Source organism: Elephas maximus, chromosome 19 (assembly GCF_024166365.1).
Source record: "Elephas maximus indicus isolate mEleMax1 chromosome 19, mEleMax1 primary haplotype, whole genome shotgun sequence".
In the NCBI taxonomy this organism is placed as follows: Eukaryota; Metazoa; Chordata; class Mammalia; order Proboscidea; family Elephantidae; genus Elephas; species Elephas maximus.
This window is the reverse complement of record NC_064837.1, coordinates 54,632,523-54,656,230: the sequence shown is the minus strand read 5'-3', so window position 1 is coordinate 54,656,230 and position 23,708 is coordinate 54,632,523. Positions and strand designations below refer to the sequence as shown.

The following is a 23,708-nucleotide window of genomic DNA, read 5'->3' as shown; positions in this document are numbered from 1 at the left end:
TATGGGGGTCAGAATTATTCAAGGTAATAGTCTTAAAGGTAAGAGAAGTGTGACGAACTCTTTTCTTCTGAGTATAAACTAACGAAGTCAGAGACATAAAATAGCTATTGTGAGCGTAAGGGACACAGCAGCAAGAAACATTCTTCCTTTTATTCCATTGTCCATTATTTAAGATCTTTGATACAGTTGAGATTCTATGATTGCCTATTCATCCTGTGAGTACCATTTCAATAGGAGAAGGAGGAATTTGAAGGTATACTGTCATGGACTGAATTGTGTCCCCCCAAAATATGTGTCAACTTGATTATGCCATGATTCCCAGTATTGTGTGGTTGTCCTCCATTTTGTGATTGTAATTTTATGTTGAAGAGGATTACGGTGTGACTGTAACACCCTTACCCAGGTCACATCCCCGATCCAATGTAAAGGGAGTTTCCCTGGGGGTGTAGCCTGCACCACCTTTTATCTCTCAAGAGATAAAAAGGAAAGGGAAGTGAACAGAGAGGGGGGACCTCATACCACCAAGAAAGCAGCACCAGAAGCAGACTGTATCCTTTGGACCCAGGGTCCCTGCATGGAGAAACTCCTAATTTGGGGGATGATGGATGAGAAGGCTGACAGAGAAAGCCTTCCTCTGGAGCTGATGCCCTCAGTTTAGACTTTTAACCTACTTTCCTCTGAAGAAATAAATTTCTCTTTGTTAAAGCCATCCACTTGAGGTATTTCTGTTATAGCACCACTAGATGACTAAGACATATACATTCTACTAAGTCCATCTCTCCCTACGTGTATGTCAGTTTGTCTTACTGTGGTGGCTTGTGTGTTGCTGTGGTGTTGGAAGTTATGTCACCTGTATTTCTAATACCAGCAGGGTCATCCATGGTGGACAGGTTTCCAGACTAAGACAGACTAAGAAGAGGGACCTGGTAGTCTACTTCTGAAAACATTAGCCAGTGAAAATCTTATGAATAGCAGCGAAACACTGCCTAATAAACTGCTAGAAAATGGGCCCCTCAGGTTGGAAAACACTCAAAAGAAAACTGAGGAAGAGGTCCGTCCTCAAAGTAGAGTTGACCTTAACAATGTAGATGGAGTCAAGCTTTCAGGACCTTCGTTTGCTGATGCGGCATGAGTCAAGATGAGAAGAAACAGCTACAAACATCCATTAATAATAGGAACGTGGAATATACAAAGTATGAATCTAGGAAAGTTAGAAAAAATAAAACAGAATGCATAAAGATCGATATCCTAAGCATTAGTGAGTTGAAAGGGACTGGTATTGGCCATTATGAATCAGACAGTCATATGGTCTACTATGCCAGGAATGACAAATTAGAGGAATGGTGTCACATTTTTCGTGAAAAAAAAAAAGAAAATTTTTTTTTTCCAACATCTATCCTGAAGTAGGAAACCCTGGTGGCGTGGTGGTTAAGTGCTATGGCTTCTAACCAAGACGTCGGCAGTTCAAATCCGCCAGGGGCTCCTTGGGAACTCTATGGGGCAGGTTCTACTCTGTCCTATATGGTCGCTATGAGTCGGAATCGACTCGATGGCAGTGGGTTTTCGGGTTTTTTTTTATCCTGAGGCACAATGCTGTCAGTGATAGGATAATATCCATATGACTATAATGAAGACCAGTTAACATGACTATTACTCAAATTTACACACTAATTATTAAGGCCAAAGATGAAGAAATTGAAGATTTTTACCAACTTCTGCAGTCTGAAATTGATCAAACATGCAATCAAGATGCACTGGTAACTACTGGTGATTGGAATGTGAAAGCTGGAAACAAAGAAAGAATGACTGGTAACTGGAAAATATGGCCTTGGTGATAGAAACGATGCTAGAGATTGCATGATAGAATTCTGCAAGACCAATAACTTCTTCACTGCAAATACCTTTTTTCAACAACATAAACGGTGACTATACATGTGGACCTGACCAGATGAAATACACAGGAATCAAATCGACTACATCTGTGGAAAGAGATGATGCAAAAGCTCAATATCATCAGTCAGAAATAGGCCAGGGGCTGACTGCAGAATAGACTATCAATTGCTCAAGTGCAAGTTGAAGTTGAAAAAAATTAGAACAAGTCCACGAGAGCCAAAGTACGACCTTGAATATATCCCACTTAAATTTAGAGATCATCTCAAGAATAGATTTGATGCACTGAACACTAATGACTGAAGACCAGATGAGTTGTGGAATGACATCAAACACATCATACATGAAGAAAGCAAAAGGTCATTAAAAAGACAGGAAAGAAAGAAAAGACCAAAATGGATGTCAGAAAAGACTCTGAAACTTGCTCTTGAACATAGAGTAGTGAAAGCGAAAAGAAGAAATGATGAAGTAAAAGAGCTGAACAGAAGATTTCAAAGGGCGGCTGGAGAAGACAAAGTATTATAATGAAAGACCCAGAAGTTAGAAAATGTGAAGACCTGGAGTTAGAAAACCAAAAGTGAAGAATATGCTCGGCATTTCTCAAGCTCAAAGAACTGAAGAAAAAATTTAAGCCTCGAGTTGCAATTTTGAAGGATTCTGTGAGGAAATTATTAAACAATGCAGGAAACATCAAAACAAGATGGGAAGGAATACACAAAGTCACTGTATCAAAAAGAGTTGGTTGGGAGAGGCGGAGCCAAGATGGCGGACTAGGCAGACGCTACCTCGGATCCCTCTTACAACAAAGACACGGAAAAACAAGTGAATCGATCACATACATAACAATCTACGAACCCTGAACAACAAACACAGATTTAGAGACGGAGAACGAACTAATACGGGGAAGCAGCGATTGTTTCCAGAGCCTGGAGCCAGCATACCAGTCAGGTACGGCACAAGCACAGAGACCTGCTCCACCCCCCTGAACTAACCCCGGGAGGGGGACTAGCCGGTTCCACGGGCGGCGTGGGACGCAGCCGTTAGGAGAAGTCCCCGGGAGGCAGTGACTGATCTTGGAGCAGAAAGAGTAGCATCCGAGCCGGGGAACCGTCCCACAGGGATTTGGACTGCACGCAGGTACGCCATAAACACGGAGAGTTGCTCCACCCCCTGAACTAACCCCGGGAAGGTGACCATCCGGGTCGCGCGGGCGGCGTGGGACGCAGCCGGTAGGAGAAGTCCCCGGGAGGCAGCGACTGGTATTGGAGCGGGGAGAACAGCGTTCCAGCCGGGACACTCGGTCGCGGCACAAGCACGGGGAGCTACTCCACCCATCTGAACTAACCCCGGGAGGGGGCCCACCTGGTTCACGGGGGCGGCACGGCCACGCGGCTGGAGGGACGGGAAGTCCCCGGGAGGCAGCGACTGATTTTGGAGTCGAGAGTGCACCGTCCCAGTAGGGGAGCCTTGACGCTGGGCGTGGGGCTGGAAGCGGAGGATCTGACCGTGACTCCAGCGGGCCAGACCCCCCGGGGGCAATCTCCACACAGACAGCACACATAGGCGACGCGCCCGCGGGAATCTCAGATATAAGAGTCATTCCAAGCAAGACAAGCAACTCTGGCTATATTCTGAGGCGCTACTCTCCTATCTCTCTGTTCCCTCCCCCACCCTCCCCAGGCGGCTTCATTAACATCTGAATAGCCTGAGCCAGAGGGAGAACTCTGATAGGGATCTGACTGCAGTTTTTTTTTAGCGGATTTTCTGGAAAAACTAGTTTCCCAGTGATGGCTCGGAGACAACAATCCATATCAAACCACTTAAAGAAGCAGACCGTGACAGCTTCTCCAACTCCCCAAACAAAAGAATCAAAATCTTTCCCAAATGAAGATACAATTTTGGAATTATCAGATACAGAATATAAAAAACTAATTTACAGAATGCTTAATGATATCACAAATGAAATTAGGATATCTGCAGAAAAAGCCAAGGAACACACTGATAAAACTGTTGAAGAACTCAAAAAGATTATTCAAGAACATACTGGAAAAATTAATAAGTTGCAAGAATCCATAGAGAGACAACATGTAGAAATCCAAAAGATTAACAATAAAATCACAGAATTAGACAACACACTAGGAAGTCAGAGGAGCAGACTCGAGCAATTAGAATGCAGACTGGGACATCTGGAGGACCAGGGAATCAACACCAACATAGCTGAAAAAAAATCAGATAAAAGAATTAAAAAAAATGAAGAAACCCTAAGAATTATGTGGGACTCTATCAAGAAGGATAACCTGCGGGTGATTGGAGTCCCAGAACAGGGAGGGGGGACAGAAAACACAGAGAAAATAGTTGAAGAACTTCTGACAGAAAACTTCCCTGACATCATGAAAGACGAAAGGATATCTATCCAAGATGCTCATCGAACCCCATTTAAGATTGATCCAAAAAGAAAAACACCAAGACATATTATCATCAAACTCACGAAAACCAAAGATAAACAGAAAATTTTAAAAGCAGCCAGGGAGAAAAGAAAGGTTTCCTTCAAGGGAGAATCAATAAGAATATGTTCTGACTACTCAGCAGAAACCATGCAGGCAAGAAGGGAATGGGACGACATATACAGAACACTGAAGGAGAAGAACTGCCAACCAAGGATCATATATCCAGCAAAACTCTCTCTGAAATATGAAGGCGAAATTAAGATATTTACAGACAAACACAAGTTTAGAGAATTTGCAAAAACCAAACCAAAGCTACAAGAAATACTAAAGGATATTGTTTGGTCAGAGAACCAATAATATCAGATAACAGCACAACACAAGGTCACAAAACAGAACGTCCTGATATCAACTCAAATAGGGAAATCACAAAAACAAACAAATTAAGATTAATTAAAAAAAAAATACACATAACAGGGAATCATGGAAGTCAATAGGTAAAAGATCACAATAATCAAAAAGAGGGACTAAATACAGGAGGCATTGAACTGCCATATGGAGAGTGATACAAGGCGATATAGAACAATACAAGTTAGGTTTTTACTTAGAAAAATAGGGGTATATAATGAGGTAACCACAAAAAGGTATAACAACTCTATAACTCAAGACAAAAACCAAGAAAAACGTAACGACTCAACTAACATAAAGTCAAACACTATGAAAGTGAGGATCTCACAATTTACTAAGAAAAACGCCTCAGCACAAAAAAGTATGTGGAAAAATGAAATTGTCAACAACACACATAAAAAGGCATCAAAATGACAGCACTAAAAACTTATTTATCTATAATTACCCTGAATGTAAATGGACTAAATGCACCAATAAAGAGACAGAGAGTCACAGACTGGATAAAGAAACACGATCCATCTATATGCTGCCTACAAGAGACACACCTTAGACTTAGAGACACAAACAAACTAAAACTCAAAGGATGGAAAAAAGTATATCAAGCAAACAATAAGCAAAAAAGAAGAGGAGTAGCAATATTAATTTCTGACAAAATAGACTTTAGACTTAAATCCACCACAAAGGATAAAGAAGGACACTATATAATGATAAAAGGGACAATTGATCAGGAAGACATAACCATATTAAATATTTACGCACCCAATGACAGGGCTGCAAGATATATAAATCAAATTTTAACAGAACTGAAAAGCGAGATAGATACCTCCACAATTATAGTAGGAGACTTCAACACACCCCTTTCGGAGAAGGACAGGACATCCAGTAAGAAGCTCAACAGAGACACGGAAGATCTAATTACAACAATCAACCAACTTGACCTCATTGACTTATACAGAACTCTCCACCCAACTGCTGCAAAATATACTTTTTTTTCTAGCGCACATGGAACATTCTCTAGAATAGACCACATATTAGGTCATAAAACAAACCTTTGCAGAGTCCAAAACATCGAAATATTACAAAGCATCTTCTCAGACCACAAGGCAATAAAACTAGAGATCAATAACAGAAGAACGAGGGAAAAGAAATCAAATACTTGGAAAATGAACAATACCCTCCTGAAAAAAGACTGGGTTATAGAAGACATCAAGGAGGGAATAAGGAAATTCATAGAAAGCAACGAGAATGAAAATACTTCCTATCAAAACCTCTGGGACACAGCAAAAGCAGTGCTCAGAGGCCAATTTATATCAATAAATGCACACATACAAAAAGAAGAAAGAGCCAAAATCAGAGAACTGTCCCTACAACTTGAACAAATAGAAAGTGAGCAACAAAAGAATCCATCAGGCACCAGAAGAAAACAAATAATAAAAATTAGAGCTGAACTAAATGAATTAGAGAACAGAAAAACAATTGAAAGAATTAACAAAGCCAAAAGCTGGTTCTTTGAAAAAATTAACAAAATTGATAAACCATTGGCTAGACTGACTAAAGAAATACAGGAAAGGAAACAAATAACCCGAATAAGAAATGAGAAGGACCACATCACAACAGAACCAAATGAAATTAAAAGAATCATTTCAGATTATTATGAAAAATTGTACTCTAACAAATTTGAAAACCTAGAAGAAATGGATGAATTCCTTGAAAAACACTACCTACCTAAACTAACACATTCAGAAGCAGAACAACTAAATAGACCCATAACAAAAAAAGAGATTGAAACGGTAATCAAAAAACTCCCAACAAAAAAAAGTCCTGGCCCGGACGGCTTCACTGCAGAGTTCTACCAAATTTTCAGAGAAGAGTTAACACCACTACTACTAAAGGTATTCCAAAGCATAGAAAATGACGGAATACTACCCAACTCATTCTATGAAGCCACCATCTCCCTGATACCAAAACCAGGTAAAGACATTACAAAAAAAGAAAATTATAGACCTATATCCCTCATGAACATTGATGCAAAAATCCTCAACAAAATTCTAGCCAATAGAATCCAACAACACATCAAAAAAATAATTCACCCTGATCAAGTGGGATTTATACCAGGTATGCAAGGCTGGTTTAATATCAGAAAAACCATTAATGTAATCCATCACATAAATAAAACAAAAGACAAAAACCACATGATCTTATCAATTGATGCAGAAAAGGCATTTGACAAAGTCCAACACCCATTTATGATAAAAACTCTTACCAAAATAGGAATTGAAGGAAAATTCCTCAACATAATAAAGGGCATCTATGCAAAGCCAACAGCCAATATCACTCTAAATGGAGAGAACCTGAAAGCATTTCCCTTGAGAACGGGAACCAGACAAGGATGCCCTTTATCACCGCTCTTATTCAACATCGTGTTGGAAGTCTTAGCCAGGGCAATCAGGCTAGACAAAGAAATAAAAGGTATCCGGATTGGCAAGGAAGAAGTAAAGTTATCACTATTTGCAGATGACATGATTATATACACAGAAAACCCTAAGGAATCCTCCAGAAAACTACTGAAACTAATAGAAGAGTTTGGCAGAGTCTCAGGTTATAAAATAAACATACAAAAATCACTTGGATTCCTCTACATCAACAAAAAGAACACCGAAGAGGAAATAACCAAATCAATACCATTCACGGTAGCCCCCAAGAAGATAAGATACTTAGGAATAAATCTTACCAAGGATGTAAAAGACCTATACAAAGAAAACTACAAAGCTCTACTACAAGAAATTCAAAAGGACATACTTAAGTGGAAAAACATACCTTGCTCATGGATAGGAAGACTTAACATAGTAAAAATGTCTATTCTACCAAAAGCCATCTATACATTTAACGCACTTCCGATCCAAATTCCAATGTCATATTTTAAGGGGATAGAGAAACAAATCACCAATTTCATATGGAAGGGAAAGAAGCCCCGGATAAGCAAAGCACTACTGAAAAAGAAGAAGAAAGTGGGAGGCCTCACCTTACCTGACTTCAGAACCTATTATACAGCCACAGTAGTCAAAACAGCCTGGTATTGGTACAACAACAGACACATAGACCAATGGAACAGAATTGAGAACCCAGACATAGATCCATCCACGTATGAGCAGCTGATATTTGACAAAGGACCAGTGTCAATTAACTGGGGAAAAGACAGCCTTTTTAACAAATGGTGCTGGCATAACTGGATATCCATTTGCAAAAAAATGAAACAGGACCCATACCTCACACCATGCACAAAAACTAACTCCAAGTGGATCAAAGACCTAAACATAAAGACTAAAACGATAAAGATCATGGAAGAAAAAATTGGGACAACCCTAGGAGCCCTAATACAAGGTATAAACAGAATACAAAACATTACCAAAAATGATGAAGAGAAACCCGATAACTGGGAGCTCCTAAAAATCAAACACCTATGCTCATCTAAAGACTTCACCAAAAGAGTAAAAAGACCACCTACAGATTGGGAAAGAATTTTCAGCTATGACATCTCCGACCAGCGCCTGATCTCTAAAATCTACATGATTCTGTCAAAACTCAACCACAAAAAGACAAACAACCCAATCAAGAAGTGGGCAAAGGATATGAACACACATTTCTCTAAAGAAGATATTCAGGCAGCCAACAGATACATGAGAAAATGCTCTCGATCATTAGCCATTAGAGAAATGCAAATTAAAACTACGATGAGATTCCATCTCACACCAGCAAGGCTGGCATTAATCCAAAAAACACAAAATAATAAATGTTGGAGAGGCTGCGGAGAGATTGGAACTCTCATACACTGCTGGTGGGAATGTAAAATGGTACAACCACTTTGGAAATCTATCTGGCGTTATCTTAAACAGTTAGAAATAGAACTACCATACAACCCAGAAATCCCACTCCTCGGAATATACCCTAGAGATACAAGAGCCTTCATACAAACAGATATATGCACACCCATGTTTATTGCAGCTCTGTTTACAATAGCAAAAAGTTGGAAGCAACCAAGGTGTCCATCAACGGATGAATGGGTAAATAAATTGTGGTATATTCACACAATGGAATACTACGCATCGATAAAGAACAGTGACGAATCTCTGAAACATTTCATAACATGGAGGAACCTGGAAGGCATTATGCTGAGCGAAATGAGTCAGAGGCAAAAGGACAAATACTGTATAAGACCACTATTATAAGATCTTGAGAAATAGTAAACCTGAGAAGAACACATACTTTTGTGGTTACGAGGGGGGGAGGGAGGGAGGGTGGGAGAGGGTTTTTCTATTGATTAATCAGTAGATAAGAACTGCTTTAGGTGAAGGGAAAGACAACACTCAATACATGGAAGGTCAGCTCAATTGGACTGGACCAAAAGCAAAGAAGTTTCCGGGATAAAATGAATGCTTCAAAGCTCAGCGGAGCAAGCGCGGGGGTCTGGGGAACATGGTTTGCGGGGACTTCTAAGTCAATTGGCAAAATAATTCTATTATGAAATCATTCTGCATCCCACCTTGAAATGTGGCGTCTGGGGTCTTAAATGCTAACAAGCAGCCATCTAAGATGCAGCAATTGGTCTCAACCCACCTGGAGCAAAGGAAAATGAAGAACACCAAGCCCACATGACAACTAAGAGCCCAAGAGACAGAAAGGGCCACATGAACAAGAGACCTACATCATCCTGAGACCAGAAGAACTAGTTGGTGCCCGGCCACAATCGATGACTGCCCTGACAGGGAGCTCAGCAGAGGACCCCTGAGGGAGCAGGAGAGCAGTGGGATGCAGACCCCAAATTCTCATAAGAAGACCAAACTTAATGGTCTGACTGAGACTGGAGGAATCCCGGCGGCCATGCTCTCCAGACCTTCTGTTGACACAGGACAGGAACCATCCCTGAAGACAACTCATCAGACATGAAAGGGACAGGTCAGCGGGTGGGAGAGAGACGCTGATGAAGAGTGAGCTAATTATATCAGGTGTACACTTGAGATTGTGTTGGCAACTCTTGTCTGTAGGGGGGATGGGAGGATAGAGAGAGAGGGAAGCCGGCAAAATTGTCAAGAAAGGAGAGACTGAAAGGGCTGACTCAAGACGGGGAGAGTAAGTGGGAGTAGGGAGTGAGATGTATGTAAACTTATATGTGACAGACTGATTGGATTTGTAAACGTTCACTTGAAGCTTAATAAAAGTTATTATAAAAAAAAAAAACAAACAAACAAACAAAAAAAAAAAAAAACCCTATGGAGAAGTTCTACCCTGCATACATGGGGTCACCATGAGTCAGAATCAACTCGATGCCAACTAACAACAACATTTTTATGTTTTATTACTTGCTTTTTTTGAGGTTAATGGGAGTGCTTAGTGATAAAGTGAGGGTAGGAAAGGTATACCGTATTTTTATGCAAATAACACCTGCCTTCTATGTTGGTTTGCCAACCGCTCTCTATCCCCTATGAGATATTTTCATAAGTGCCACTACGTCAATTTTTGGGGGGTTGTAAGAAAATTAGCATAGGGCACTTATGAAAAATACTTTGTGAGGGAGGGAGCGGTTGGCAAAAAAACATAGAAATGCACATTATTTGCACAAAATTACAGTAGTCTTTTATCTTACCAAAAATGAAGGCCAATAATTCATTTTATATTCTTCTCAAAGGGGAAATTTAAGCAATACAGGCATTCAGGAGCATGTTACTACTTGAGAACATGTGAGGAGAAGCTCTCAGTTCATAGGGCCCACTTTTCTTGAAGAGAATTATGTAAATAACTGAAACTTAAATATATTTCAATTGCTATTACTTGAAAAAAAAAAAAAAAAAAAAAAAAAGAGTTGGTTGATGTTCAACCATTTCAGGAGGTAGCATCTGATCAAGAACCGATGGTATTGAAAGAAAAGGTTCAAGACGCACTGAAGGCACTGGTGGAAAATGAGGCTCCAGGAACTGATGGAATACCAATTGAGATGTTTCAACAAACAGATGCAGCACTAGAAGTGCTCATTCTCTATGCCCAGAAATTTGCAAGACAGCTACCTGGCCAGCTGACTGAAGAGGTCCATATTTGTGCCCATTCCAAAGAAAGGCAATCCAACAGAAAGCGAAAATGATCGAACAATATTGTCAATATCTCACACAAGTAAAATTTTGCTGAAGATCATTCAAAAGCGGTTGCAACAGTACACTGACAGGGAACTGCCAGAAATCTAAGCCAGATTCAGCAGAAGACATGGTATGAAGGATATTGTTGTTGTCAGATGGAGCATGGTTGAAAGCAGAGAATACCAGAAAGATGTTTACCTGTGTTTTATTAATTATGCAAAGGCATTTCATTGTGTGGATCATAACAAACTATGGACAACATTGCGAAGAACGGGAATTCCTGTATACTTAATCATGCTCATGAAAAACCTGTACAGAGATCATAAGGCAGTTGTTCAAACAGAACAAGGGGATACTGGTGGTTTAAAGTCAAGAAAGGTGTGTGTATCCCTTCACTATACTTATTCAATCTGTATGCTAAGCAAATAATGTGAGAAGCTGGATTATATGAAGAAGAACGGGGCATCAGGAGTGAAGGAAGACTCATCAACGACCTCCAATATACAGATGACACAACCTTGCTTGCTGACAGTGAAGAGGACTTGAAGTAGTTACTGATAAAGATCAAAGACCACGGCCTTCAGTATGGATTACGGCTCAACATAAAGAAAACAAAAATCCTCACAACTGGACCAATAAGCCACATCATGATAAATGGAGAAAATACTGATGTTGTCAAGGATTTCATTTTACTTGGGTCCACAATCAACACCCATGGGAGCAGCAGTCAAGAAATCAAACCATGCATCGCATTGAGCAAATCTGCTGCAAAAGACCTCTTTAAAGTGTTAAAAAGCAAAGATGTCAGTTTGAGGACTAAGGTGAGCACGACCCAAGGCATAGAGTTTTTAATTGCCTCAAATGTATGTGAAAGCTGGACAATGAATAAGGAAGACCGAAGGACTGATGCCTTTAAATTATGATATTGGTGAAGTATACTGAATATCATGGACTGCCAGATGAACAAATATGTCTTGAAAAAGTACTACCAATTCTTAGAAGCAAGGATGGTGAGACTTCATCTCACATAGTTTGGATGTGTTATTAGGAGGCACCAGTCCCTGGAGAAGGACATCATGCTTGGTAAAGCAGAGGGTCAGCAAAAAAGAAGACCCTTGAGGAGCTGGATTGACACAGAGGCTACAACAAGGGGCTCAAGCATAAAAATGATTGTGAGGATGGTGCAGGACTGGGCAGTGTTTTGTTCTATTGTACTATGAGCAGGAACTGACTTGATGGCACCTAACAAGAAGTCCATCTTTGAACAAATGTATTTGCTTCATTTAACTAGGGGACTTCAAATACATAGGTTTATTTTTTTTAAAGAATGGATGAGGCGTAGGAAGGATGTTAAACACTGTTTGTAGAAGGCAGAATTATGCCTCATTTTAAAGAAAGAGGATAGAAAATTTCTTTTTCCGAATTTACTTGGACAACTCGTATGGCAGGCAGCAAGCTTTTCCTTTTTATTGTGGCCATCTACCCCAATGACAAATCAGAAAATGATAATATTTGGCAGGTGCAGATAGCATTTCAGTTTGCAAATGTTGGGATCTAATTAGGGAACCAACCGAAATTCAAATCAAATGGTCACTTGTAATTTTTTCCATTTAAGCGCAAATTTTGGCCTTTTGTCTTTGGGCTTGGCCAGATTTAACCACAACTGACTCATACGCAAAATCAAAACTACCTGTAATCTCCATTAAGATAAGCCTTTGAAGTAAGTTCTTCCCTTTTCAAGCATAAAAAGGACTTATGAAGTAAAACAGAACAAGTTTAGAAGATATACTCTTAAAATAGACCTATTTATGCCTTGTCTTATAAGTATTTTTGGTTTCATTTTGAAACTCTTAACATCAACTTAGCATTTCTGTCCAGTTCCTCACAGGAGGAATGAGGCTTGGTCCTATTTGAAGTGAGGGTCCTTTCCAAGATCTGAATAGATGGCTATAGGTATTAATGGATTAATTATTTACTTGACAAAGAAGTTTTGTCTCTTGTTCTTTAAATCCAAGTGATCTTCCCTCTTTGCCACGTTCATATTTCTGACAGTTCAGGAAAAAGAAACCAAAACAAAAAAACTCTAGTTTTCATATGGGTCAGAGAGCAAGAGTAGCTTCAGAATCTGACTGGGTTAGATACTCACTAAATCAAAAAACCCTTGCCATTGAGTCGATTCCAAGTCATAGCCACCCTACAGGACAGGGGAGAATTGCTCCACAGGATTTCCAAGGGGCAGCTGGCGGATTAGAACTGCCAACCTTGTGGTTAGCAGCTGAGCTCTTAACCACTGCACCACCAGGGCGCATTTAGGAACTATAAAAATCATCTTGTCGGGTGCATAAAACAAGCCATTTGTAAAATTTCTAGCCCTATATTCCAATCCCATTTAAATTAGCTAATAGGTGATAGGGTTGCAGCAAACCTCCCTTTTAATATCCTGGGAGGAGGGTGGGGATGTCACGTATATTCGTTTTTACAAAGGAATTTAAGGTGCCTGGAGAAAATATAAACCAGTTGCTGTGGAGCTGATTCTGACCCATGGCAACCCCAGGTGTGGCAGAATAGAACTGTGCTCTGCAAGGTTTTCAATGGCTGATTTTTTGAAAGTAGACTGTCAGGACTTTATTCTTAGGTGCCTCTGGATAAGCTTGAACCTCCAACCTTTTGGTTGGAACAGCTGAGTGTGTTAACTGTTTGCACTGCCCAGGCATGATGGAGAAAATTCAGTATTTCAGGATCAAGTCTCTCACCAATAATGCCATTTCACAGAACATAGTTGAAAATTCACTACCAGTACCCATCTGGAAAGCTACATTGTCCACTCTAACCTGAAATTATATTGCTCTGGCTAGCCCACTTCTCCCCACTGGATGACACATTTATATGGGAGGAAATAGTCCATTTAGCCTTTGTCTTTGTTGTTCCATCTCTGTGGCTTAGGTTATGATGTAATTTGGCAGCAATCTTCAGCTGATAGCTGGTCATGGTCATTAGCACAGCTGGCCAATTTCATCTCAGCAACAAACAACACCATCACTATGTAAGATGGAATCTGGACTTCTCAAAATCCAACAGCAAGGAGTTGCTTTGGCTAGGTTTTATGTAAGTCTAATCAAAAACTGTTACAGCTTTTTTGAGAGACAGGAGATTAAGTTAAATTTAGTTCTGTAAAACAAGAAACTGATTATTAGAGTAAACACAGCAGGTAGGACTCAAATTTCTTCCTAAGAGACCAGTAACAGAATTGGTTCCCTAACTTGTCAGCATCTGATGAATTTATCGGACACAAATAGTCTTTTCTCAAAGGGAAACATCTAAGGAGTTTGAAGAGGCAGACAGGATGCAGCTCAGAGCTGGGAAAACAGCCAAAGCCTGCTTGGATGGGATGCTGACCCTAAATAGAATGCAGTGAAGCAAATGATTTTTTATCTATTTTCAACCTTGAAAGAGTACACCGCAGGCTGGTGATGTGAGACCAATGGGAAGAGGGTAGTTGGGGAGACATAAACGGATCACTGTTATCCAAAACAATATTCATTAGTTAAACAATTATTGTGTTATTTGTCAGACACGGTGTGCTAGATGCTAAGGATAAGAAATATACAGAGGCAAGGAAGACAAAGTCCCTGTCTTTAAAGAATTCATGGTCAAGTAAGGGAGATAAGAAAAACAAATACATTACTATACAGCGTGACAAGCACAACAGAGCTACTTTCATAGTTTGGAGGTAGTACAGAGGAAGAAGTGTCTGAGAAGGCCTCCAGGAAGAGATGATAAGCTGAGCTAGATTTTGAAAGACAGATTTACAGGCATACAAGGATAAGGAGGGCATGCCAGGCAAAGGGAGAGCTACAGAAAGGCACCGAGGTGGGAAACATCATGGAGGGTTATTGGAGAAGACAGGCAATAAGTGAGGCTGGAGATCACAACTGGCCTTTTTATGCTAATTAAAGAACTTATTCTAGAGGTGGCCAATGGTAAATAGGAAAGTGACATAAACATAAAAGGAAAGTGGCTTAAAAAGATCAATTTGGTGGAAATCTGGGGGAAAGGTCACAAAAGGGTGAGGCTAGAGGAAGAAAGATCAGTTAGGAGGCAGTTGCAATAATCTAGGTCACTAATATACTCCAGTGTTTCTAGAAGTTCTTAATGCTAGTCCTGGTCTGTGCCCATAATATAAGGAGAGCAAAGAGTGGTCAACAATCTTATCACCTAAATTGCTTTTCTTCTGTGTTGTTCCATAAGAAGTCTATCAATGTTGACATCTCTTGTCTAGAGGGGAGATGAGAGGGCAGAGGGGGCCAGAGGCTACCCAAACCGACATGAGGAAAGAAAGAGAGTGGAGGGAAGTACTGTGCTATCTCATTAGAGGGAAAGCTATTCCGAGTATATGGCAAGGCGTTATGTAAATTTTTGTATGAGAGACTGACCTGATTTGTAAACTTTCACTTAAGGCACAATAATAGTTAAAAAAAAAAAAAAGAAGTCTATGAAAACCCTGTGGGATGGGGAGGGGTCAGCCAGATGCTGAAAGCTAGATATAGGAAGATGCTATCTGGAAGGATAAAGATATTGGAGAAGGAGGACAACAGAAACCAGGGAATTCTAGTGATCTGCATTAAGAAAATCTGATATGTAAAAATTACATCTCAGTTATTCACTATATGCTAAGATGTATTTCATTGATTCTAAGATGCACTTTTTATTCCTTCATATTTTAACGCCTAAAATTGGTATGCATCTTACGATTGATGTGATGATAAAGAATTTGGTAGAATTGGCATAGTTTTTTTTTCTTTCTTTTGTAGTGACACAAAATAATGATGTTTCTTATAGTTAGTGGTATCTTAGATTTGATATACACACACTCCTCACTTATCAACATGGTTAGATTCCAAAGACCAGGTCATTATGCAAAAATCCGTGTTACGCGAAAACAGAAGATGACCACATTATTACGAAACTGTCAGATTACATCATTACGTAACTGCCACACCACTGAGAATCATGGCCCAGCCAAAATAACACATAACCTTAACCATCACAGCCAGCATTACTCTTGCCTTGCACCCCAGTGTTCATTATTGCCAGACGTATGTCGTTAAAACACAAAGTAGTCGGATAGCAGATTTTTTATTATTGTCGTAAATTATAGTTGCTAAGTTTTTTTTTAAGTGAGTACGTGTAGTAAAGGATAAAGACTGTTGGAAAAATCATGGCTGCTCTATTTTCTTTAGGTAAAAATTGTGTCATTAGGGCCAGCTGCAGGTAATAAGACCTTCATTCCCTATATATGGGAAATATATGTAAGATTTTGTCATGGAAGGGAATCACAGTTCAATGTGTCACTACAGATTTTAAATGAGAAATGTGCTGTAAGTAAGGAACATGGACACTTGGTACAACACATCACTGCAGACAGAAAAGTAACACGAAGTCCATTCTATACTACTGATGAGCTGTAGGGTCATTTTTCATACAGCAAAGACAATATCATTTGCTAGAAATATCTCTGAAGTAAAATATTTTTTCACAGACATACAAATTGTGTTACCAATACACTTTATTCTAACTCAAATTTAAACAGCATTTTATGTTTGTTGCTGTTGTTGTTAGGTGCTGTCGGGTCAGTTCAGACTCTCAGTGACCATATGTACAATAGCACAGAACACTGCCAGGTCCTGTGCCATTCTCACAATCATTGCTATGTTTGAGCCCATTTTGCAGCTGCTCTGTCAGTCTATCTCGTTGAGGGTCTTCCTCGTTTTTGCTGACCCTCTAATTATTCCACATAATTATCAAGTTAAACAAAAGGCAATTTTGATTACAGGCAGTCCCTGTGTTACAAAGGTCTGACGTATTTACGTACAACCTGTAGTTATGAACCAATCCCCGTAAAGCCTACTATGTTAAAAATTTGAGGTACATACAATGGTTTGTAATAACAAATGGGTGCTATTTTGCAATATGCATCAAAATGTTAAGTAAAAGATGCATTATTAAGTAAAAGATGTTTTAGTGTATCTGGAAGTGTTTCTTTAATGTTTTTATGTATAGAAAGGTACACTATAATATACTATATACTATTTGACTAACTGATGTTAAATACAAACCACACCTAACTGTTCCAATTTACACACAAGTTTGACTTATAGACAGATTTAGGAATGGAACTCGTTCATAATCTGGGGACTGCCTGTATAAGCCACTGACATGAAGTTTTGATTTTTAAAATCTTGAGATATGGTACATATGAATGAAAATTAATGTAGCAACATCTACTGTACACTTTAAAGCACGCAATATTAAGAAAAACCCGAGTTTTATTCTAACATTCTAATAAGAAATTCAAATCAATGAAACTAAGTCCCCTATTTAGTTCATACCCTTCTTGAACATTTTTAAGAATTTCTTTCAAGGACAGTGCTATAATGTGTTTCATCACTATGACTGTTTCTCTTGTAATTTCTGTTTTCACCATTGGGCCACTACTTTTTTTTGCCCTCTTTAGCTGTGTACCCATGGCCTTGGCAACAAGAGGTCTGTTAGGGGGACGACAACACTGTGTTGGGAAAGATTGTGCTCACAGGAGTAAAACCAAGGTGTCCCTTCTGCAGCTGTAGGTCACACATGCATACTCTAGAATTGCTCATGTCCTGACCAACCCCTTTTCCCCAGCCTATCCTTTGGCTTCCCTCAGGGTGGGGTCACAGAGACTGCAGCTGTTTCCAGCTGCACGTTTTCCTTTAATTGGTTATGGGCTCTTAAGCTGCAGCTGCCTGGCATCTGCTCCCTTTGGTTCTGACAGAGGGAAGATTGTTTAAGAAGCAAATTCCTGAGCTTTAGACCATTTCACATGATGCTAAAGAAGCCATGAAACCTATATAGGATTCTGCCATGGGATGACACATCACAATTCAATAGGTCATTACAAATTTTAAATGCATTCGTGTCTTTTCTTATTTTTAATAACACTCTGACCCTAACCAAAACACATACTCTTCTTGTTTAAGAAAATATTCTCTCTAAATTGGACATCTGAATATTGGTCTGCTTCTCCAAGGAATTATGATATGTATCTGTGGTGACTACAATTTCCATTGCCCTGGTTCCATAAAAACACATTAAAGGTTACAAATATTTCTCCAGGTGCTCTAGCTTAGACTTGGAGGGAAGACAATGATCATTTCTTTCAAAGGCCATAAGGAAGAGGCTTTGGTTTGTGCAGTAAGTACCAAGTGGTACAGAAACTGCTTTTCTACAAACCAAGAGGAATTGGACAGAGCTGGGTGTTACAGAGTGGTACCCTCATTTTGTACGCAGATCGCCAACTTTATTCATGTGTTCATTTAATAGTATCAGATACCATTTTAACATGAAAATTTAATCTCCTGGTTTACAACTGCATGTGGAAAGAGTTATTTTCCTGGGAGAAATATTTATTCCTAGCTGCTATTAGGTTCAAATAAAAAAGAGAAAGGCCATAATTACTTTCTGTTCTGGTGTGGCACACTGTAAGGAAACTTCCAGTCTTTCCAAAATTTTTTAAAACAAGAGTGGGGAAAAGTTTTGTTTGAAAGAAGACTTGGGTGTTAATGGTATGAAGTATCCAAGGGGGAAGAAAATTAAGAGGGCAACTGCCTGATTTTTACTTTGGCCGCATCAGTCTCCAAATAAAAGCCGTAATACACTTGATTGCCAAAGGTATGCTAGAGAAAAAAGAAGGTGTGAGATATAAAGAGTCCACAAACACAACACGCTCACAAGAAAAGACAGCATCGTGTACCTGTCTCTCCCCAGAGACTGTCAAAGCTGTTGATCTGTGCTCGCTCCACTTCCTCTTCATCTTTTTCTGGAAGATCAAGTAGGTAGGAGACAATCTGAAACAAGAAGTTGTATCAGCTCAAACTTCGGGTGGAAAACTCTGCTGCTGACACCAGCTTGGATGGTACTTGCATGATCCAAGTCTCACTAAATTTCTTGCACACAAAAGGAAGCAGAACTGACTGTCTTGGCAAAGAAACCCAAGCTGACACACTGAGTATTTGTCCTATCAGGGAGTGTTTACATGTTTTTCTTGACCAAAAGTCACTTACATAGCATGTGATTCTACATAATTATGCATTCCTCCTATTTAAGCTAAAGAAGCAGTCCCATATCCTCTCAATAAAAAGACCACAGAAAATAAACATGGAGAAAATAAGGGCCTGCAATGCTTTAGAGCAGAGTGATTATTTTCTTTCTCTGTCTCAGAAGTACAAGAACTGTTCTGGGGCAAAGTAAGGGAGCATGGCTGCTAGCAACAAAGGAAAGTGATAGCTCTGTTTCTGGGAATTTGAGTGTACAGAAAGTTAAAAATTCTCCCATAGGTTCATTTGAGTTGGTTGCCAGGGCAGCTGTTTCACTGCAGCGTGTCATGCAGAGGTGCAACGAAGCCAGCGTGTACAGGCCCGTGAAAGCCAGGTGTTACATTTTCAGGAATTTTGCAATCCAGGTATTAAACACAACCATTATTAAAAACTGAATAACAATTAAACAAATTGTATTAAAAACAAAGACTAAAACACACTCAACTCTCACCATTTAACTATATTTTACTATTATCTATGGTTTTTTATGCTTTTTATTTATGTTTACTGGGTCTGTATGGTAGCAATATTATACAAAGGTATACTACTGCGTATCTCCTCCCAACTCTGCATTGAGTGATGTCACCCTGGAAATCGGCATACATTACAAAGCACGGTTTGATTTAGTGCTAAAGCTGAAAGAGCTTTCAGTTTCATGAAGATACAGCAGTAGACCATATACCAGATTTAATGACAATGAAATTATTTGGGAAAAGAGCTAGCAAATTGGGATGTAATGCCACCTGCCAATGCATGCTTGAGTTGCAACCACAGGTTGGCTATAGATAAAAATTTGACAAAAAGCTACAAAAGTATTCCATTGAGTATTGTATATTTCATTATTATTTGTAAATTGTGTGAATTGTGTAAATTTATATCAGTAAAATTTATAAACTTAAGTATATATTAATGTATAGAAAACTTAAGTATACACATACACATGTCCCCCACCCCAAGAGTGCCCATTGTTAAACATTTTCTACCACACCACCAATTCCATGTGTTCTGCATTATTATCAAGTTAGTAAAAATACCATTTGTATTGTGTTTTACAGTTTACAAAGCACCTTTCATAAAAACCTATACAAAAGAATTTATTAGTCTCACTTTACTGATAGGAAATGAAAAGCTCTAAGAAATAAGGTAAATTGCTCAAGGTCCAGAGCTAATGAGAAGTGAAGCTGGGACTCAAACCTGGTCCTTTTGAGATTCCAGGTGCTGTGCTCTTCCCACTCCACACTCCCTCACCATGTGACCACAAATCAACAATTAATCCCTCTGAGCTTTACTGTCAATATCTTTTAAGTAGGGGTGGAAATACGGGGAAGAATTAGATTAGATAATTTCCAAAGTTCTCTCCAATTCTCAATGTCTTATGCCCATAACTCTAGGGCCCATGCATCTGAACGATCAAGTGCTTTCTGAAGTCTAAATCTCCCTATTCCTCAGAGCAGTGACCAAAAAGCCAATTTACATTAATTTAGCCAGCAATTTTGTAATAACACAAAGCTTCTCCGCCGGTTTCCTAGGCCCTTCAATACATACTTTGAAAACAACAACAACAAAACAAAACCCCAAAACCCAAAGCCCTATCACCTACTTTCTTACCTCAGTGTAACCCATGCTGGCTGCAGCAATGAGGGCCTGCTGGATGGCTTGGCTCTTCTTAAACACTCCTTGCTGCTGGCCGGCCATAGTCCAGTCACATTGAATCAAAAACTTGACAACCTCCAGATGACCTCGAAGTGCAGCATGGACTAAAGCACACTGCCCATTCTTGTCCAAGTGATCCACCTAAGGGGAGGAGACAGAGAAACCTGTGTGAACAAAGACATGTGGCCAGAAATGTCAGCCTGCACTCCAGTCTAGTCACATAGCCCACTACTCATGTCTGGACTGCTAAGATTCCTTCTCTCCCACTGAACCAATCTCTAAACATATTTAGAAGATCATTTTGTACTATGGCGATATAACCACTGAGCTACAACTCTGCTAGATTCCCCACTGGGGAGAACTGGAGCCTCACCATAAGGCCAGGCTTTTGTTTTTACATTAAAAGAAAAACAAAGCCTCAACTCAAGCTTTGTTCTCAAATAGCTCTTTTTAGACCAAGATTTGAGACCCTGTATCTCTGCTGGCACCAAAAAAGTGTCTCTGAAATTAAAAAAAAAAAAAAATTTTTTTTTTTTTATCTCTGCTGGCACCAAAAAAGTGTCTCTGAAATCACGAGAAGGAAGAAAAACATTTTGAAGTTCCAGTTTTTTGGTTTTCCAAAGACGTAAAATCTATCATGAATCATGCATCTGACCACCAAGCTTTGGCATTTCTCTTCCAATGGGAGGGCAGAATCTCAGATTTGGCCAAACTGGCTAGAGGAACTTGGAGCTTAATGCTAGACTAAACTCTAATATAAGCAGCTTTTATAATTTCAGTGTTGGTTACAAGTTCAGGCTGAAAGAAGAGCTTGATTAAGATCAATCCACCAGAAGGTCCCTAGCCACAAATCTCAACAGATAAGTAGATTATCTGTCTGGTGGTAGTTAAAGCACTTGAAATGTAAGTTCTGTTTCTGGGTCTCCCAATTATTTTAGTTCCACTAGCCATCCACGTAACAAATACTTCCTGAATGCTCACTGTATGCAAGATGTCATATGGGATAAAAAGGTGAGTAAGGAAGTGGTAAAAAAAATAACGGGTAGAAGTTTGAAAGGACATAGGAACCAACCTGAGGGAGCTCCCACTGGCCAAATATGTGGCCATTTGAGCAATAAAATAAACAATAATAGTGATGGATTATAGCCCATGGGATAAAATAAACATCCATGAATCACAGTGATATAAATAAATAATTGAATAATAAATACATGGGGGAGAAGAGAAAGCTCGTCCTTACATAGAATTCCAATTAAAAAATGTTGAAGGAATGACAGAAAATCTTCACTAGGCAAACATCATAGCAATAATTGTTGCAAGCAAGAGTGACTGACAGATCCTAAAGTTAACGGACAAAACATGATGAGAAACAAGATATCTGCCTATTCTCAAAGCATCTCTCTAAATGGTATTACTTAATTACAAAGGGAAAAAAGGTAACTTTTGAGTTGAGAAATCTGTAAGACACTACCTTAACCAAGTGATCAAAGTTAACATCACCTGTAATAAAGCACATCAAGATGTACCTCCTGATGTACTGTATAATAAGGGCACAACATCACTTCTGTGACATTCTTGCCAAAAATAAATAAAATCAATCTAATCATAAGAAAACATCAAACTAAAATTGAGACACATTCTACAAAATTGCTGGCCTGTATTCTTCAAAGGTGTCAAGTTTATAAGGAAGATTGAGAAACTGCCACAGCTTGGAGGAAACTAAGGAGACATAACAACTAAATGTAACGTGAGATCCTGGATTTTATCCCGGACTAGAAAAAGGACACCAGTAAGACAATAGGAAAAATTTGAATAAGGTATGTAGATTAGTTAGTAGCATTATATCAATATTAATGTTCTGGTTTTGATAATCGGATTAAACCCAGTTATGGGTATGTAAATAAAAAAAAATAGGTAACATTAAAAGAAGCTGAATGAAGGATACATAGGAACTCCCTGTAGTATTTTTTACATTTTTCAAAGTCTAAAATTATTTCAAAATAAAAAGTAAAAAAAGGTAAGGGGACAGTGTGTAATGAATTAGATAAGATTGTTGTTGTTTTTGTTAGGTGCCGTTGAGTCAGCTCCGACTCAGAGACCCTATGTACCACAGAATGAAACAGTGCCTGGTCCTGAGCGCCATCCTCACAATCGTTATGCTTGAGCCCACTGTTGCAGCCACTGTGTCAATCCATCTTGTTGAGGGTCTTCCCCTTTTCCGCTGACCCTATACTTTACCAAGCATGATGTCCTTCTCCAGGGACTGATCCTTCCAGACTACATGTCCAAACTATGTGGGATGAACTCTCACCATCCTTGCTTCTAAGGAGCATTCTGGCTGTACTTCTTCCAAGACAGATTTGTTTGTTCTTATATTCAATATTCTTCACCAATACCACAATTCAAAGGCATCAATTCTTCTTCGGTCTTTCTAATTCATTGTCCAGCTTTCACATGCAAATGATGCGATTGAAAATACCATGGCCTTGGGTCAGGCGCACCTTAGTCTTCAAGGTGACATCTTTGCTCTTCAACACTTTAAAGAGGTCCTTTGCAGCAGATTTGCCCGATGCAATATGTCTTTTGATTTCCTGGCTGCTGCTTCCATGGGTGTTGATTGTGGATCCAAGTAAAATGAAATCCTTGACAACTTCAATCTTTTCTCTGTTTATCATGATGTGGCTTATTGGTTCAGTTGTGAGGATTTTTGTTTTCTTCATGTTAAGGTGTAATCCATACTGAAGGCTGTGGTCTTTAATCTTCATCAGTAAGTGCCTCAAGTCTTCTTCATTTTCAGCAAGCAAGGCTGTGTCATCTGCATAACACAGGTTGTTAATGAGTCTTCCTCCAATCCTGTTGCCCTGCTCTTCTTCATATAGTCCAGGTTCTCGGATTATTTGCTCAGCATACAGATTGAATAGGTATGGTAGAAGGATGCAACTCTGAAGCACACCTTTCCTGACTTTAAACCACTCAGTATCTCCTTGTTCTGTCCGAACAACTGCCTCTTGATCTATGTACAAGTTCCTCATGAACACAATTAAGTGTTCTGGAAC

General features: G+C 39.3%; 1 protein-coding gene across 7 annotated transcripts in view; it reads right to left on the bottom strand.

Moving 5' to 3' along the window:
* TANC2 (tetratricopeptide repeat, ankyrin repeat and coiled-coil containing 2) overlaps positions 1 to 23,708 on the bottom strand; it is a 381,836-nt gene that overhangs the window by 23,623 nt on the left and 334,505 nt on the right. For all 7 annotated transcript variants that reach the window (XM_049860883.1, XM_049860882.1, XM_049860884.1 and 4 more), the window contains 2 exons: positions 20,608 to 20,793; positions 18,657 to 18,750 (listed from right to left, as the gene is read on the bottom strand). In XM_049860883.1, coding sequence (XP_049716840.1) covers positions 18,657 to 18,750; positions 20,608 to 20,793 — 280 coding nt within the window. The remainder of the gene's footprint in view (positions 1 to 18,656; positions 18,751 to 20,607; positions 20,794 to 23,708) is intronic.